The sequence below is a fragment of the Alligator sinensis genome, unplaced genomic scaffold (assembly GCF_000455745.1).
Source record: "Alligator sinensis unplaced genomic scaffold, ASM45574v1 scaffold607_1, whole genome shotgun sequence".
NCBI lineage: Eukaryota > Metazoa > Chordata > Crocodylia > Alligatoridae > Alligator > Alligator sinensis.
In genome coordinates, this window is record NW_005841935.1 from 1,298,952 (window position 1) to 1,315,504 (window position 16,553).

The 16,553-nt window shown below is 46.1% G+C and overlaps 1 protein-coding gene across 3 annotated transcripts in view; it reads right to left on the reverse strand.

The window, feature by feature from the left end:
* The window catches only part of ELP1 (elongator complex protein 1), a 58,436-nt gene that overhangs the window by 7,144 nt on the left and 34,739 nt on the right, over nucleotides 1-16,553 (reverse strand). For all 3 annotated transcript variants that reach the window (XM_006019662.3, XM_025199068.1, XM_025199067.1), the window contains exons 21-32: nucleotides 16,284-16,362; nucleotides 15,769-15,848; nucleotides 12,500-12,637; nucleotides 11,761-11,846; nucleotides 10,968-11,116; nucleotides 9,870-9,993; nucleotides 9,010-9,107; nucleotides 8,113-8,314; nucleotides 4,226-4,287; nucleotides 2,527-2,589; nucleotides 2,359-2,419; nucleotides 1,200-1,313 (exon numbers count right to left, since the gene is read on the reverse strand). In XM_006019662.3, coding sequence (XP_006019724.1) covers nucleotides 1,200-1,313; nucleotides 2,359-2,419; nucleotides 2,527-2,589; nucleotides 4,226-4,287; nucleotides 8,113-8,314; nucleotides 9,010-9,107; nucleotides 9,870-9,993; nucleotides 10,968-11,116; nucleotides 11,761-11,846; nucleotides 12,500-12,637; nucleotides 15,769-15,848; nucleotides 16,284-16,362 — 1,256 coding nt within the window. The remainder of the gene's footprint in view (nucleotides 1-1,199; nucleotides 1,314-2,358; nucleotides 2,420-2,526; nucleotides 2,590-4,225; nucleotides 4,288-8,112; nucleotides 8,315-9,009; nucleotides 9,108-9,869; nucleotides 9,994-10,967; nucleotides 11,117-11,760; nucleotides 11,847-12,499; nucleotides 12,638-15,768; nucleotides 15,849-16,283; nucleotides 16,363-16,553) is intronic.

Genomic DNA, 16,553 nt, shown 5'->3' on the forward strand with positions numbered 1-16,553 from the left:
CACCGCTGGAGGGCATTGGGGGTGTGTGGCCCTGGATCTGCATGCAGGGCAAGGGTGGGCTGCTGCTGAGGGCTGGGGCTGGCACCAGGCTCTTTCTGGGGCTGGACCAGGCTGTGCTCAGGGCAGGCAGCAGCGGCACTGGGAGTGGAGTTGGGGGGGTATGGCAAATTTTGGGGTGGCTGCAACCCTGCCCCACCCCCAGCAGCCCTTCTCCCAGTGCTGTCACCTGCCCCCAGCATAGCACAACCCAGCCCAGCCCAACCTCCTCGCCAGGAAGAGCCCAGCACTGCCATGGCCCCAGCTCACAGCAGTAGCAGCCCGCCCTTGCCCTGCACACAGATCCAGGGGCACGTGCTCCCCATGCTCTCCTGGGGTGCATGCAGCAGCAGAAGCCACTCCCTCCCCCTTCCCTCTGTGGATAAGTGGCTCACAGCTCCGTCCTATGCCCCGCCTGGGGAACGCCAGCTCCACTGCCTCCCTCACTGCATGTCTCAATCTGCAGCCCTTCTGGCCCCAGTGCTCCTTCCCCCACAACAGATTTACCAGCCAGACATAGCTGGGCTGTGTTTCTGGCCACATATCTGCAATTGGATCAGTATCAGCCAATATGGCTCCTTTAAAATTGGCTATTGGTATTGGCCCAAAAATCTCTATTAGTGTATCCCTAAAAAGCACCAAAAAGCCCTGATGAAGTGCCCAGTCTTCACAGATGCTGCAGACCCAGGACTAACCCCCATAGGCTGGCAAGGAGGGAAGGACTGGGGACAACAGTGGCTGGCATGCTAGCATGTTCCCTGCTAATGGCAGCAGAAAGGGATGTAAGGGCCTCTCCACATGGCGCTTTTAATGCATTTGAAGTTTGCAAACCATGAGAGTTTGCCTTGTGGACAACTAAGGGGAAGAGCAATGTCTCCTTCGCAATCAAGAAAGGCCAAGATTTTGCAAAGAGAAAGAAGCTGTTTGCTCACAATTATGGAAGTCCAAATATTACCGCCCAATCATAGACCCTTCAGTACTTTCTTAACTATAAACCCCAAATGCCCATCTCTCAGTAACTAGGAGGCTCCAAAGGACCCAGCTATGTTAGGGGTGAGACAGGCACACTGTGGTCAGGAGGAAACCCACTTTCCCTGATGCTTCCAGGAATCCACCAGGGAAAAAAAAATCTATCAGCTCCCGGTCTCTGTTCAAGTACATACCTAGCAGCCCCTGGCGAGCCTGCTCCTTAAGCTCTCGAACCACCAAGAGGCGCTTTTTGTAGCAAGCAAAAGTAGTTTGCTGGGAATTTAGGAACACCAAGTGATTTTTCTGGGCTGCATGATAGAAAAGATGAGGCACAGAGATCAAATGTCAGAAGTAGGCAGATGTGTGCTTCCAAAAATGTTCAAAACTGTTAGTTGTACCCTCAAAGACCAGTAGGTTGGCACTGTTAAACAGGTCATTTGCCTAGACCAGGGGTTGCAACCTTTTTTTGGTGGTGGGCCAGAATGACCCAGCTCAAGTCCACGGCAGGCTGGCTCTAGAATTTGAATGCTGTCACCATTTCTCCCCATCACCCAGTCATGGCATGGGAGATGGCCCCTGCTGCTGAATTCTGCCAAAGCCCTGCCCCGCCCCCCCGCCCCAATCTCAACTGGATCCAGTGGCTCAGCAAACTCTGGTAGGTTGCCAACCCGTGATCTAGAAAGCTGAGACAAAGGCACAGTTAAGAGTTGCCACATAGGGAGAAAACACAGAGCTTTAAACAAAAAAACAAACCCAAGAGTCTGAAGCCAGACCCTGAGAATGAAAGCCACCCCAGCATTTCCCCAGAGACAAGGTTCCCCCTTCTGCTAACACTCTTAAATAGATTAGCAGAAAGACTTGAACACAGTTCTAAGTAATAAGCAAACACTGAGCTCCCAGCACCAGAAGAAAGCACATTTCTCCAGCAATATCAAGCCTATCTCCTTGAAGACCCTTCACCCAGAAAGCCCTCAACACTGAACCTCCTCTCTGCACACAGCTCTGTCATGGCACATCTGCTCTTTACTTACAAGAGTCCCACTTTCCCAGCCTGAGTCTCTTCCACATACCCACAACCCCAGCTACTACCGAAGGCCATGGAAGTTCTGTTGCCAAGCTTAATAGGAGCAGCACTAGCCAAAGAAGCCCACTGCACCCCCACAAGTTTGGGTGTGCTGAGCCAAGTCCTGTGTGAATCGGCATCTTCCAGTAGCCAAGCACAGAACATGAACTTCCTCCACACTGCTTTGAACACGAGGGTTCCCCATGCCCCAGGGACCCCATTAAAACCAAGTGAAGAACTCCCTACATGCAAAGCACAGACTCTCTCACCTGCACAAACCGGGTACATACCTTCTAGGATAGCAGGTCTGAAGTTGGTCTCCAGAATATCTTGCCTGCTGTACTTGTGAATCTGGGGGGAAAGGTTGAGGGGCAGGAAGTCAAGCATTACTCTTGACATGAAAACATGAAACCTCAAACAACAAAGCTCTCAAAGTCCCTGCTCTGGAACGGCCTTACCAGTCTCAAGGCTTCTTCCCACAAAGCGCCATCCAGGAGCTGGAGAACTGCCTCTTCATAGTCCTGAGGGAGACAGCAAGGAAGCACTTTCTGTTGCTCTGTGTCAGGCATGCAAGCTCCTGGCCTGACTTGTCAGAACACCCCACCCCCTTCCTACCAGGCACATTTAAAGCACCATAGCATTGAACCCAAAGCTGCATTTCGCTTTCCCCATTGCCTCCTGTGTGCCCCATAACAGCACCACCAGAGGCTGCACTGTCACACAGACCCCAAGAGAGGTAAGACTGGTTCCTTACTAGCAGAGAGCATAAACAGAATCTTCTGAGGGGCTTGCACAAATGCAATCCAGCATTAAGAGCGTAAGCAATACCATACTGGGTCAGACAAATGGTCCATTTAACGCAGTATCCTGCCACTGACAGTGGCAGGAGATGGTGCTTTAGATGGAGAGCACTGAATCTGACAGATCTAAAGCAATCTATCCCCTAATTCATTACCTCCTTGGCATCCACCATTGTTGGTTTAGAGATGCCAGAGGAAACTTCTCCAACCATTCTGTTCAACAGCTATTAACAGATCTACCATCCATGAATCTGTCTAGTCCCTTTTTGAACCTGGCTATGCTTTCTGCTTCTACCACCTCCTATAGCAATTAATTTTACAAGTGAATTAATTCCATGATGAAGTCAGTACTGTAAAATCCAGCCCTGTTACTGGCAAGTCCCCTGCAGGGATGTTCAGACCAGCAAAGAACCTGTTGTGCCTTGCTCTGCCCTCTTGCTTCTGCTCAGTTTTCTCTGAGTGAAGAACCCTCCTGTCCAGCGTTTAGCATTCAAGCAGAAGCAGAATTTAAGGCACTGCTGTCCAAGTCACCCTGAAGGTATATAGGAACCTTATGTGAAGGGTTTGGAAAAGGGGTAATTTTTTCATTGACTGAAGCTTTACCTATGACTTCACCTATTTGCACTGGATTTTCTATGTTGAATTAAACAGAAAAGAACCACACTTCTGGGTGAGATCCAGTCTGTAAGAGGATACAATTCATTCTATTCCTAGGGGGGGGGGCGGCGGCAGTGGCGGCGCAGCAATTGTTCCATAGTATTTTGGGGGTGGGCAATTATTTTGGGTGGAGGGCCACTTAACAAGTTTTGGAAAGCTGTCAGGGGCCACATAGGTAGCCCCGTCCCTTGATAGCTGCCCCGCACCCTAGTTGTCACGTTGGGGCTGGAAGTCCTGTCCCCCTAACCCCTGACCTTTGCCACCAGAAGTCCCTCCCCTCCCTCCAAATATTCCTTTTGGGAGGGGGGTTGCCACCTTAGAACCAGAAAAAACCCAAATCATACACCAGAAATCAAACACCTACTATAATATATTTAAATTTTATTACAAAAACTATTTGTCATGACTTGTGATTGTGTACTGTATATAGAAGGGATTGCATAATAACTAAAAAATAAAGGGTCACTCTTTTATATTGTGTCTGTGTCTCTGTATGTATGGTGGGGTGTGGTAGGGTTGTGAAAGGGTGTGGCTGTGTAAGGGGGCATAGGGTATGTTATGGTGTATATGTCCAGCCCAACATACACTGTGTCTGGTGTTGCCAGAGGGCTGCTTAACCTTGGCTCTTCTCTCATGACCCTTGAGTTATCCCAGTAGTGACAGGAGTCCTGGGTGAAAGGACCAACTCTAGGGGCATTACCTGTGTGTACTGCTCAAGAAGAACTGCTGCTTCAGCATGTCTCCTCTGGTCAATGAGTTTGCCTATAAGAAAGGGAAAAAATTGACTGATTCAGGAGAGTCTAGGGCCAGAACAAGGGCAAGGTGCAGGAAAACCCTGTTCTGCAAGCTCATACACTTATTCTACCTGGCAACTTTATCTAATCAGGCCTGTGTTTAAGGCAAAGGACCCCCACCCAGGGTCTATATAGCCCAGTGTCAGCCAAATACCTGTAATACCACCAACTGGAACCCCTTTGGGGCTGGCTGAAGGAACCCAGTTTGCATCCACCTTTCGCAAGCTCAGAGTGCAGGAGTGTCACATGAACATCTCCATTAAAAGCTAGGAAGGGATGAGACATTCCAGCTGCCTAGAGGCTGAGTTATCCCCATGCCTCTACGGGCTGGAAACAACCACTCCCTGAAGCACTGGCAATCAATATCTGCACACATTGGCCTTACTTCTGTGATGCAGACCTCCTGCCCTGCAGGACACGCAGCAAAATTTGTGCTAGGCCTGGTGTTTGGGCCCATACATTCCTAGTGTGGTTGGGAGCAGCAGGAGGAACAATGCGATGCAGGGAACTCCAGCGCTATGCCAACCAGGAATTCAGAGAAGCTCAAATGCAGAATAGACAAAGCAGAACAACCTGCTCAGAAGCAACTGCCCACACCTCTGCTGCCACTGCCTCCCACTTGGGAAAACACCAGTATAAGGACTCTTGTAGTCGGAGTGAATTCACTGGATCAAGTAACAGACTTCCATTTGAAGTGCACAGTGGGGACAGAACTGGGTTGAAACTGCAGTAAGTAACAAACCTTGAAACCAGAATCAAGGAACACACATTTATAAAAACCATCCCATTTTATATTACAGGAAAACCTCATTAATTTGAAACACAGGAGAACAAAAAATACTGACTTCAAAATAAACAGGTTCAAAATAAATGTACCCATAGTATTTGCATGTAGGTATAAGCAGTCTTAGTTTACTGGCATACAGATCTTACAAACATGTAAGAACAAAGTGAGAACTGCAAGCTTTTTTTTTTTTAATTTATTTTTTTAAGGAAAAATGTTCCTGTCTCAAGTCAAATCAGCCAAATCAACTCCAAATCCATGTCATTCAAGAACCATATGTGCCCCTACCACCAGCAAGCATGCTCCACCACTGCCTGGGGTTTCAGATGCTTCCAAATCCTTTGGCGGGCATCCTATGTGCAGGCCCAAGCCTGGAGGCTTGGGGTTCGGATGCCCTTGTTTCACTTTCCCTCAGCCATATGGCCGCAGGAGCACGCTAGGGAGGAGTCTCCCATTTCCATTAAGTTGGCATATAGCCAAGATCTTCCCACTGGAAGTGAAAGTGGGAAACTATACCTTACCTAGGTCAAGGTGTTACCCCCTGCCAAGAAAGCGACTCTCCCCTGCAACTAGGAAAGCCACCTCAGTGGTCATGATATTTCCCCCCTGCCAGGAAAGTGCAAGTTATGCGAGATACTAATCTAAAGCCAAAAGCCTCATGATTTACAATATAGCTCACAGGGCTGGGCCCTGGCAGGCTTGACAGCATTTCAAGCCACGGTGACTCCACAGCCCACTGAGGGGGTGTGTCTGTCTGTCAGTCAGTTTGTGTCTGTCGGTCTGTCTGTCTGTGTCTGTTCCAGATACCTCCCATAAAGGATCCATGTGTCAATTAGCAACCCCACTTGTAACAGGAACTAGATGTTCTTCTCATGACTCCTAGGACTCCAAAAATTTACGCAGAAAAGGCACAGGAGTGCCTGGTCTGGCTGTGCCTCGTGGAGGGCAGGGCCACACTGGGCACATGCAATGGGCTCAGATAGGGGACAACAGAACCTCTCATCTACATAGGCATTCAGTGATGTTTGCTAGATACATATGGCTAGTGAAGAAATAAGTATCGCTGGAAACAGGAAAGAAAGGCACTGCTCATCTGTGGCAGTGAAGAGGAAGTCAAAATGTATTCAACATACTGATTCACTATGACTTTGAAAAAGATTCAGCACTGAGGGGGACTGAGCACAATAGACACTATAGTAAGGACAGACATTACACATAAACTGGTTTAAACCTGTAACAGAACAGATGTTCAGTGCACATAAACCAGTTTGAAAATGGCTGAAACTGGTTTGAGATAAACCTGGCTGAATGAGTATCAGACTTAACTGATTTGGGTCAAACTGGTTTATGCAATGCCTGTCCCAGACTCGTTGCTGGTTTAAGTTAAACTAGACACTCCCAGCATCCCAGCACACACTCTGGGCTGGGCAGGGCAGGGCTCTCTGCTCCACAGCAGAGCTGGCTCCTCCCCCCTGCTCCCTGGCTGCAGCTTTGGCAGAGACTTGCTCGCTAACCTAATCACCAGAAGCAAACTCCCTATGACCCAAACCACACCGAATGAATCCAGACCATGCCAGGACAAGAAATGCAAAACCTGCCACAGGGTCTGCTGGCTTCTCTGTGCCCCCCTCTCTCCCCTGCTCACCACTTGCTGCTGAAGCAGAGATCCCTTTCTTTTCTCTCCCACAGCATGGACTGTAGCCAGCATGTGGTATGCTAGCTAATGCTGTGTAAAGCAGATAGGACAGTCTCCACTTAGGGCTGTTTGGAGCTACTCAGTAGCTCAGCTGGTAATGTCCCTGCATTTGTTCCTTTGGAAAATCTATTTAAGAGCTCCAACTAATGAGTGAGGCATTGGTTTCTGATGGGGTGCTAAATGCTGATAACAGAGCTGATAAATGCTCTGTTATCAAGGAGGAGGGAAGACCCCTCCATAATCACAACATACTGCTGAGACCTGGCCACATCCCCCTTAGCTCCGCCCTGTGCAAGGGAAGGGAGGGCTGCTGTAGCACCCCCTGGGTTCTAGCCTGAGCCACTGCAAGCATGTGATTGAATTTTCTGTCAAGAGAGAATGTCTGTCTAGTCGCAAACTGATTAAGTCTAGCCAGGTTAGACTAACCTGCCAAGATTGAATCAATTCAGGCTCAGGGTTTTTGAAAGTCTGTCCCTAGCCTATGTCTTATTTGGAAAAGGTGTACTAATTTACCTTCGTGGCAGGTTCCCACTGACATATTTGCCCAGTATGGGCCTTGTGCCCATGCAGGCTGCATTCAGTCAACTTTGTAGTTGGTTCCCATGACTGAGGATGTGCTACTACTAACAGCGATTTAATGATTAACAAAGTATTTAACCAGGTTTTCCTGGCCTGGGGCCAGAAAATGGCTTTGAATTTCAAAGTAGCTGTATTTTGACTTATCCATATTGTAAAGCATGCAAAAGCCCACACCTTTGGCTAGGAAGTGTCCATAGCTTTGAAGTATTCAATACTTTGAACTATCCTATATTGAACTAATGAGGTTTTCCTGTACAGGTTTAAACTGGCCTATGTATGATGTATCAGTTATGGACAAAACCAGGTAAAGAAGCAATGTCCTGAATTTCAACCTAAGCCAGGTCCATAAATCAGTTGCCTTGGCAACATGTTCCAGACACCCTGCTGGCTATACAGTGCCTTGGGGACAGAAGTAAGCTAGAAGCAAGCTAAACACTCTGCTCCAGGCCGCAGAGGACATCACATAGGGGAGTCTGAGGGAGTCCCAATCCAAACTCTGGTTACTGCAGAGAATTCCCCAGCTAGGCTGCGCTGCATCTATAGATGCCATGGGCCAAAAGGGTTCTGTGCAACATCTCAGGAATATTTGGCTTAGCCCTGAACCCTGATCTTCTCAGAGTTTGTCCCTCTGAAAATCCTACCCTTCTGCCACTCAACAAGTTTGATGCTCCTAGCAGAAAGGCAGAACATTCCTTGATGAGCCAAAAAACCCCAATGGGCAACCCCTTGCTCACCTGCCATGCTCTTCACCAGGCTGGCAAACTTATTTGGTGCATAGTCGAGCTGAGAGACCATGCAGAGAGCCTGCTGCCAGCTGCCACTGCTAAGGAAAGCATCAAGGGCTCTCTCACATGCACCGCAGCGGGCAAAGATGAGCCCAGCCTGCTCGTAGAGATGCTTCTGGTTCAGGTGCTCCCCATAGGCAATGCTGATGTCCTGGGGGAGGGAAACAAGCAGAGGACTGCATGGAGGTGACTGAAGACAAGGACCCATTAGGCTAACAGCAGGCTCAGGGTTCAAAGATGGCCCTGGCCAGTGTCTCAGGGCATGAGCAACAGCATGCACACCCATCCTGGGGGACAGGCTCTATCGCTCCAGAGGCCAGGCAGGCTGATCAGGTAAGCTATCATATGAAGGCAGCTCTGAGAGGGAAATGTGAAGGATTGATGCAAAGGAGCAGTTCTGCTGCTCAATATGCCTGGAACTGATCTGTGGTACCCAGCACCTTGGGAAGGACAATGGTAGTGGTGGGGGGTGCATATTTCTCAGGGAAAATAGGGCAGGACAGGCACAGCCACACCCTGCAGGGCTGGACCCAGAGCAGTGCTTCTTATGGCTCTGCACACAGTGAGGGATAGGTATGGGAGCATTGCTGACACACAGCAAAAGTCTAAAATGTCAAAGAAGCCATCATCAATCCCTCCAACCCTGCTTCCAGAGAAGCAAGAAGAGTGGTAGTTCATTTCCAAGCAAAAGAAATCATAGAAGCTTGTGCCTCTGAGCAACACACAGGAGCTTAGTTTCATGAAGATTTAGCTCTTTGTGGTCAAGGGGGTTCTGCATCCTCCTCTCCCATCTCTCAGCCCCGCCCCAAAGGACCATCTCACAAAAGCCACTCACATGCCACACACCTTATACTCCTGGGTGTTGGTGGGGTACAGATGCAGGGCTTCGTTATATAAATTCTGATCCTTGACCAGATTCAGAAATTCAGAAAAATGCTTGGAACCTGAGGAAAACAATGGATTTAAATAGCTTGGCCACGGAAATGACTCCCATCTCATTTAGGGTTGCTCTGGTATTAAGGTGGTGGCCGAGTCAGTATACTGTAGCACAACAGTATAGCCTATTCATCCATGAATGAAAGCCAGACTCTTTAGGGCCTACAGCAGTTCTACCATCAACATCGTAGTGATAGAAGTTGTAATTTATAGGTGCTTCCTAGCTAAGGAGACTGAGGAAGTTAGTAATCAGGAGATGGTCCGTCAGTTAAGTAGAAGTTAGTAAGAGAGAGAAAGGACTACAGCAGCTTTCTTACTGCTCTTTAATTAAGCTGCTTAGTTCTTTTCATCCATGTATGTCTGTATGTATTGAAACCGGTGATCACTATAAACCTCAGTAAGACAGGATCTCACACCTTCATTTTCAGCCATGGTCAGAACAAACAGCCACACAGTACACAGGGACCAGCTACAGCAGTTTTATTTCTAGCTGTGAAATGCCATTTCTACATGCCCCAGTACAAATGGTCAGTAGAAGATCTGTGCCATTTTCCTTACCAACAATTCTGAGTCAGGGTTTGTGCTTCAGCCAAAAAGCCCTCCATTACTTGCCTTCCCACACTGTACAGCAGCAGGAACAAGGGAAGGCAAAGAACAATCCCATACTGGCTTCTTGTGCCACTCAAGTTTGCTTTCTAAGATATTTCATGGATCAAGGTCAGATACAATGGATGTCTTCCCCAAAAACAACTTACATGTGGGGCACTTACCACATTTGCTGAGGTGGTAGAGCGCTTTCTTGTACCTTTTCAAGTGCTTGTCTATTGTGTATCGCTGATAATTGGTTTCCATTTTCCGAAGGGCATTTAAGAACGGCAAGTACTCTTTAGGGTCCTGCAAACACAACCACAATCCTTCGGTTTCAAAACACTTAGTCAAATAATATGTGCATCTCCGGCACAACAGAGCAACTTCATCTCCCCCAGTATGCAGCCCACGGTCTAACTGATGATTGCTATTAGCAGTTTGAAGAATGAATTAGCAGGCAAATTCATTAAATCATTTGAGTCATTAAAAAAATCCAACCCTTTTGTGTATTCTGTGTTCTCAGTCCTCACCAATTAACTACTGGTTCTGAGATCTGAATGTCTGTTCCTGTGCAGACTCTGGCAGCATCTGAAGGACACGAAATATTTTAAGTCTGTGGCTGTGTTATTTTTTGAAGTTTGGATTTCATTTGGAATGAGTGTTTGAAGAGTTACCAGTAGTGAAAGTTCTCTTACCCTCCTTCCCACTCCACCCACCCCGCACCCATGAGTTGGAGTTGGGGATCACTGCCATGTGCCCAGCTGGATCTGAGCCCTGATCTGGCTGGCCATTTCTGCGGACAGCGCCTCAAAACAGAACCTAACAGACAATGCACATAAATGGCACAGTCCAAGCAGCTACTCTAACCATCCAATTATACAAGCATGGAGCTGTGAGCACAAGGCAGTTTTAGCAGCAGGGATATTCTCTATTCCCTTCATGATCACATACCTCACCACAATCCCACCTTAGCCCTGCTCTTCAAGGATACAAGTTCTCCATTACCCCTTCCCCACCACAAGCCAGACAAGTTCCACAGAGCTGTGCTAAAGACACAGTGCAAGAGCGGAGAGGCTTGTCTGGTGGTAATGGTGGTGCGAGAAAAGGCATGCTGGAACATAGTTTCTATTGGGAAACATAGCATGGACTGACCAATGTTTGAAATGTTGCAAATCTGTCACACGTGTTCTCTCTGGGAAGGCCACAGAACAGGAAACATGGACTGTAAAGGGTTACTGGTAAGAAGGAAAAAGCAATAAAACAAACAGCGTTGCAAAGACCTTCTGAGACTTCTCTGCCACCATGATGACCAGATCAAAGTCGTAGGTCCCCAAGGAATGATCATACAATTCATTGACATCCACCAGGAAGAGCAAGTATTTCAGCGCTGCTTCTGCACTGATGGTTTCAGTGTCCAGCGAAGCAGTCTCTGTAATCACATAAAATCAAAATCATGCATACTCAGTGCTCTACAGTGATCAAAGCCTTTCCCTGCTATCTGGGTGCTGGAAGAGAAGATGCCATAAACTCAGAAATGGCAATGCCCCATGGTCCAACTGCTTCAATGGGCTCATTCATCCATGCTGGGTGTGGAAGAAGGGAAGCTGGTTGCTACTTGCTGAAGACCCATGTGGTAGCATGGCTGTCCTACACAACCATGCCAAAAGGAGGTGGTGGCAGATCTCGGAACAATGCAACAAACCATATGCATGTGTCACTGCAGAATGGCTGCAGCATCTGCCACTTCACAGGACCAGTACCAGGAGTGGCGAAAAATTATATCCGAATAACTGAGACTGACCAGAAGTAGCAGAAGACTACAAACCTGCACAATCAGCCTTGGCAGCAGGATCACCACCACACCAAGCCTCACCCAACTACATAACCTGTTTCTCCACAGGGACAATTTACTGCTGTTTCCTTGGAGAAAAAAGTTTATTCCTTTCTGGTTTTTAACTCTTAACAGTTTGGCAAAACCTCAGAGACAAGCTGATGGTCATGAATACTGATAGTAATTCAACCACATCATATCAACAGGCTTCTTCAGGCATGTCAGCATTATCAGTTCCTCACCTCGCAGCTCATGTACTTTCTGGAGGGCGACTTCCAGTTCTGGGGTACTTTTTTTCACATAGGACGTCAGTATTGATAGACAATATCTGAGGGAAAAGAAAGCAATACAAGAAACAAGTCAGAAGGAAAGAAAAATGCAATGTATTGCTTTTTCTTCTTTGTATTAGAATCTTTTTTATATTACTGAGGATGTCTGTTATAGTTTTGCTTTAATGAAAGGACTGAGAATTTTGTTTCATAATTTTAAAAGGGAGGGATAGATACCAGCCAGGAAAATTATGACTGGTGACTGTCCTAACTTGTCTTACATGTACAAGTACTATCTGGTGATACAATCTGCATTGTGACACCAGCTCTTTCTCCTTATTACCCTTTGTACTAGACAGAAAACAGAATTAAGTGAGATCAGCTGGAGCTGGTCAATGAAGTTAGCCCAAACTTCTAATGAAGAACAAAGTCATCGTCTTTTTAACTCAAGTGGGACTTTTCACCAAGAAATTATCTATCATATAGATACACACACACACACGCACACATTTATTTTTTATCTTTCCATGAAAGATGGTACATTTAAAAAGATGTTTACTGAAAAATTGTCTTGACAAATGCCTGCTATATTCAGAACAAAACATGAGTATTCTGAAGTGAACTAATTTAAAAGAATGTTTAAAGAAGTGTTTTAGAGTCTGAAAGTGACTTTGATGGTTCTGCCCTGATCTGTATTAAGCACTTCATTTACTTGTGGGGGTTAATCTTTTCCATGGCAGCTCTCATTGCATCACAAACAAGATCGACTTTTTTCTGGGTAGGACACAGTACTGGCTGGACAATGCTGCCAACTGGAGATGGGTACATAGTCTTTGTGAAGTCTTCATCTCTAAAAAAGAAATATATGTAATGAAATACCAGCTAGGTGGCTACCTACAGCCTAGCACAAAAATACTTTTGACAAAATCAATGTAGTCATGTAACACATTTCTTGATACAATTTGTTCTGGGTAGACACTTATCTACCCATATCCATGATCCTCTGACAATGCCAGATGACATCAAGAGAGTTATGTGACTCACTCCTCACCCTCCCAAAGAAAAATAAAACTTACCGCTACAAGCTGCCCTCAAGGACTAGACCAACCCCATGTGAGGAGTGCCTCAGTCAGAATGGCAAGCAAGGTTCTTTGAGTAGATGTGATATCTTTTATTAGACAAACTGAGTAGTTGGAAAAAAGTTCTTGGCAAGTTTTCAGGCACAGTCACCCTTCATGCATAGGGAGATTCTGCTGTTCTGAGACTCCAAAAAATGAGAGAAGCTAAAAGTGTGGCAGGATGTCAGTGAGAATGTAAATAAGTAGAAATTAGAAAGACAAAAAGTAAAGCAGAGGGGAAGGGAAAGAAAGCAGGGGAAAAAAGGCCAAAGGGAGACATTACAGTGATAGAATACAAGGTAGAAAAGAGGCTGTCAGTGAAAAAGGAAATAGTTGGAGATCAGGAAAACAGGAATGCGAGAAGCTCAAAGTGTGATAGGCTGTAGTGAAAATATAAATAGGTAAAAAAGGAAAAACAAAAGGTAAAGCAGGGGAGGGAGGGGGAAGAAAGTGGGGAGGGAAAGGAAAAATGGCCAAAGGGAAACACTACAGTGGTAATACTCTGGAGGAGCGTCCTTATTGACTGAAGGCCCCTTTCGAGATTTGTGAGGTGGTGGTCATGGGTATTCTCCTCGCTGCAAATTTGGTGGTATCGGAGTGCTTGGCTGTATATTACAGCTTTCTTGGTGTGTTTAGGGCAAGGGCGGGCAATTATTTTGGGCAGAGGGCCGCTTACTGAGTTTTGGCAAGCCATCAAGGGCCACATAACAGGCAGCCGGGGCAGATAAATATTATCTAAATTTTTTAGGGACCCCATGGGTCAGACAGAATGGCTTGGCGGGCTGCACCCGGCCCACGGGCCGCAATTTGCCCACCCCTGGTTTAGGGCGATTGCTAGTTCTGTGTAGACATGCATGTTGGTCCATGAGTTTCTTACACAGTCAACAAGGACACTCCTCCAGAGAGAGAGATCACACTTTTGAAAGAGCAACCCAGATATATGAAGATTTGCTGCAGTACAAAAAGAAAATCCCCACAAATCGTACACTATTAGCTATGACATATTACCCTTCCCTGGAACCTACGTGGAAAATCCTCAAACTGCAACCCATACTAGAAGACCCTTCTCTTCAAGAGATCTTTCCAGAACCACCCATATTAGCCTTTAAACAAGCACCAAACCTCACTAACTTAATCATCAGAAGCAAACTCCCTATGATCCAAACCACACCGAATGAATCCAGACCATGCCAGGACAAGAAATGCAAAACCTGCCAACACATCTCCACCACCCCCACAATAACCACACCCAACAGAACCACACCACATCACCACTCTTGGATCTTACACCTGCACCTCCAGAAATGTTATATACCTCGTCCAGTGCACCAAATGGCCTGATGGAAAATATGTAGGAGAAACCAAACAACAACTGCACTCTCCGATCTCTGTTCTAATACTCAAAGGGAACTTACAAAATACCTTCCGTAGACAAGCCTATGAACTTCACTTCATAAATCTACCAGATACAAAAAATCATGGACCCAATATAGATATTGGATTTATGACACATTATAACCTTTCTGACATCTGATTCACCAGGTACCTGCCTGATCTGACCTCTTACATTCTTCTTTTCCCCCTTTTCTCCCCTCCACTACTTTTCTGTCCTTTGTGTCCCTGATTTCCTACTATTTTCTTCTTCATTGAGAGCCTTTCTTACCACTGTAGTGTTTCCCTTTCACCTTGTTTTCCCCGTGATTTCTTCCCTTCCCTCCCTCTCCTGCTTTACCTTTTGTTTTTCTTTTTACCTATTCATATTTTCACTACATCCTCTCACACTTTGAGCTTCTCTCATTCCTGTTTTCCTGATCTCCAACTATTTTTTTTCACTGACAGCCTCTTTTCTACCTTGTATTCTATCACTGTAATGTCTCCCTTTAGCCTTTTTCCCCCTGCTTTCTATCCCCTCCTCTCTCTGCTTTACCTTTTGTCTTTCTAATTTCTACTTATTTACATTCTCACTGACATCCTGCCACACTTTTAGCTTCTCTCATTTCTTGGAGCCTCAGAACAGCAGAATCTGCCTGTGTGTGAAGAAGGGTGACTGCGCCCGAAAGCTTGCCAAGAACTTTTTTCCAACTCATTTGGTCTAATAAAAGATATCACATCTACTCAAAGAACCTTGCTTGCCTATGTCCTTAGACCAACATGGCTACAACCAAAAACCCTCAGTCAGAATGGCTCACTCACTTCAGGGGTGCAAATGATTGCTCAGAACATTGCTGCAACAGTTTGCATTGAAACTAGGCAATGGCATCCAAAACAAATGGTGTCTCTAAAGTTATAGCGAGTGCTTGTCGCCTTTGAAAACCAAGGCTTTTGCTTAGGTGCCTAAACAGAGATCATAAAGGTTGAAATGTTGAAAATTAGGAGCCCAAAGAAAGACTGCTCAGCTCATTTTTAGGTGCATAAATAAGAAACTCAGTAACTCTCATTGACTTAAAAGGTAGTTGGTACTCAGCTCTTTTGAAAAGTCAGGACTGTTCTCCAAGAGCGTAAACAAAAATCATGGCCCCAGGCCCTAGGGAGGCACTAACTTGGTCCTCTTAGCTCAGACAGAATCATCCACCTCAGGAATCTCCTCAGCCAAAAAGGTGGCCAGAACTGGAATGGCAACGTGTACTTTGAAACATCATGCAAACTAGAAAGCAAACAGTACGAACTGCTACAAACCAATGCAATGGAAAACCCTGCCCAGACAACCACCGATGGGAGTCAGGATCAGCTGCAATTCAACTGGATCCCTCTAACTGTTCAGGAGCTTGCTCCTGTTGTTATTTCAGCTAATGGAAGGCAGATGCAGCTATTCTACTTCATCTGTGCTTACCACACATGCTTTCATTTGAAGAATGATGCTTACTTTAGCTCAGTGAAAAATAAGTTGATGTAATTCACAGAATCTATTTGCTTGATGAAGGTTTCTACATTTTCCAGGAAAACCTGAAATGAACAAAAAATACCCTTACACTTTTGCTGCTGCTACTCATTAAATGCATCCCCACTCCCCTCCCCTCTGGGCACAGTGACATTAAAGACTTCATTTAAATTAGCAAGAGTAGGACAAGTGAAATTCAAGGTCAGATTTCCTCTCAGGATGCTTCTTGCAGATGCCACAGTGCGTACCCACTGGCACTCCCTGCTTACTACCACTGTTCCCCTTTGCAGCAGGAAGGTTGCCTTCACAGGACCCAATTGCATAATTAGGACAAGAAGCAGGCATGCAGCAGAAGTTCTGCAGAGCTGAAATCTCTCCAGTTGCCAGAGAAACCTTAATTCCCCCAACAGCCTGAATAGTTACTAAACAACACTTTCCCAATCGCAACACCTAGATGGCAGACAGATGAGGAAGGAGACACAACACTTGTACATACTTGCCTTGGGATTGTGATCATAAAGGAGATTGAGATTGATTCTCAGCTTCCTCATACACTCAAATGCTTCTCTGAACATAAGTCTGTTGGAATGGGACAAATGCCAGCATGTTTACACAGAGAAGAGCAACACCACACAGGGCGCAAGTCAGATGCGCAAAGAACATACAACATGCTACTTTTTGGTCATACACCCATGGAGGGGAACAAGCCAGGCCATATATAAAGCTAGCAAGATTTTCACTGCCATCCCAGGATGTTGCATGGACTCTTT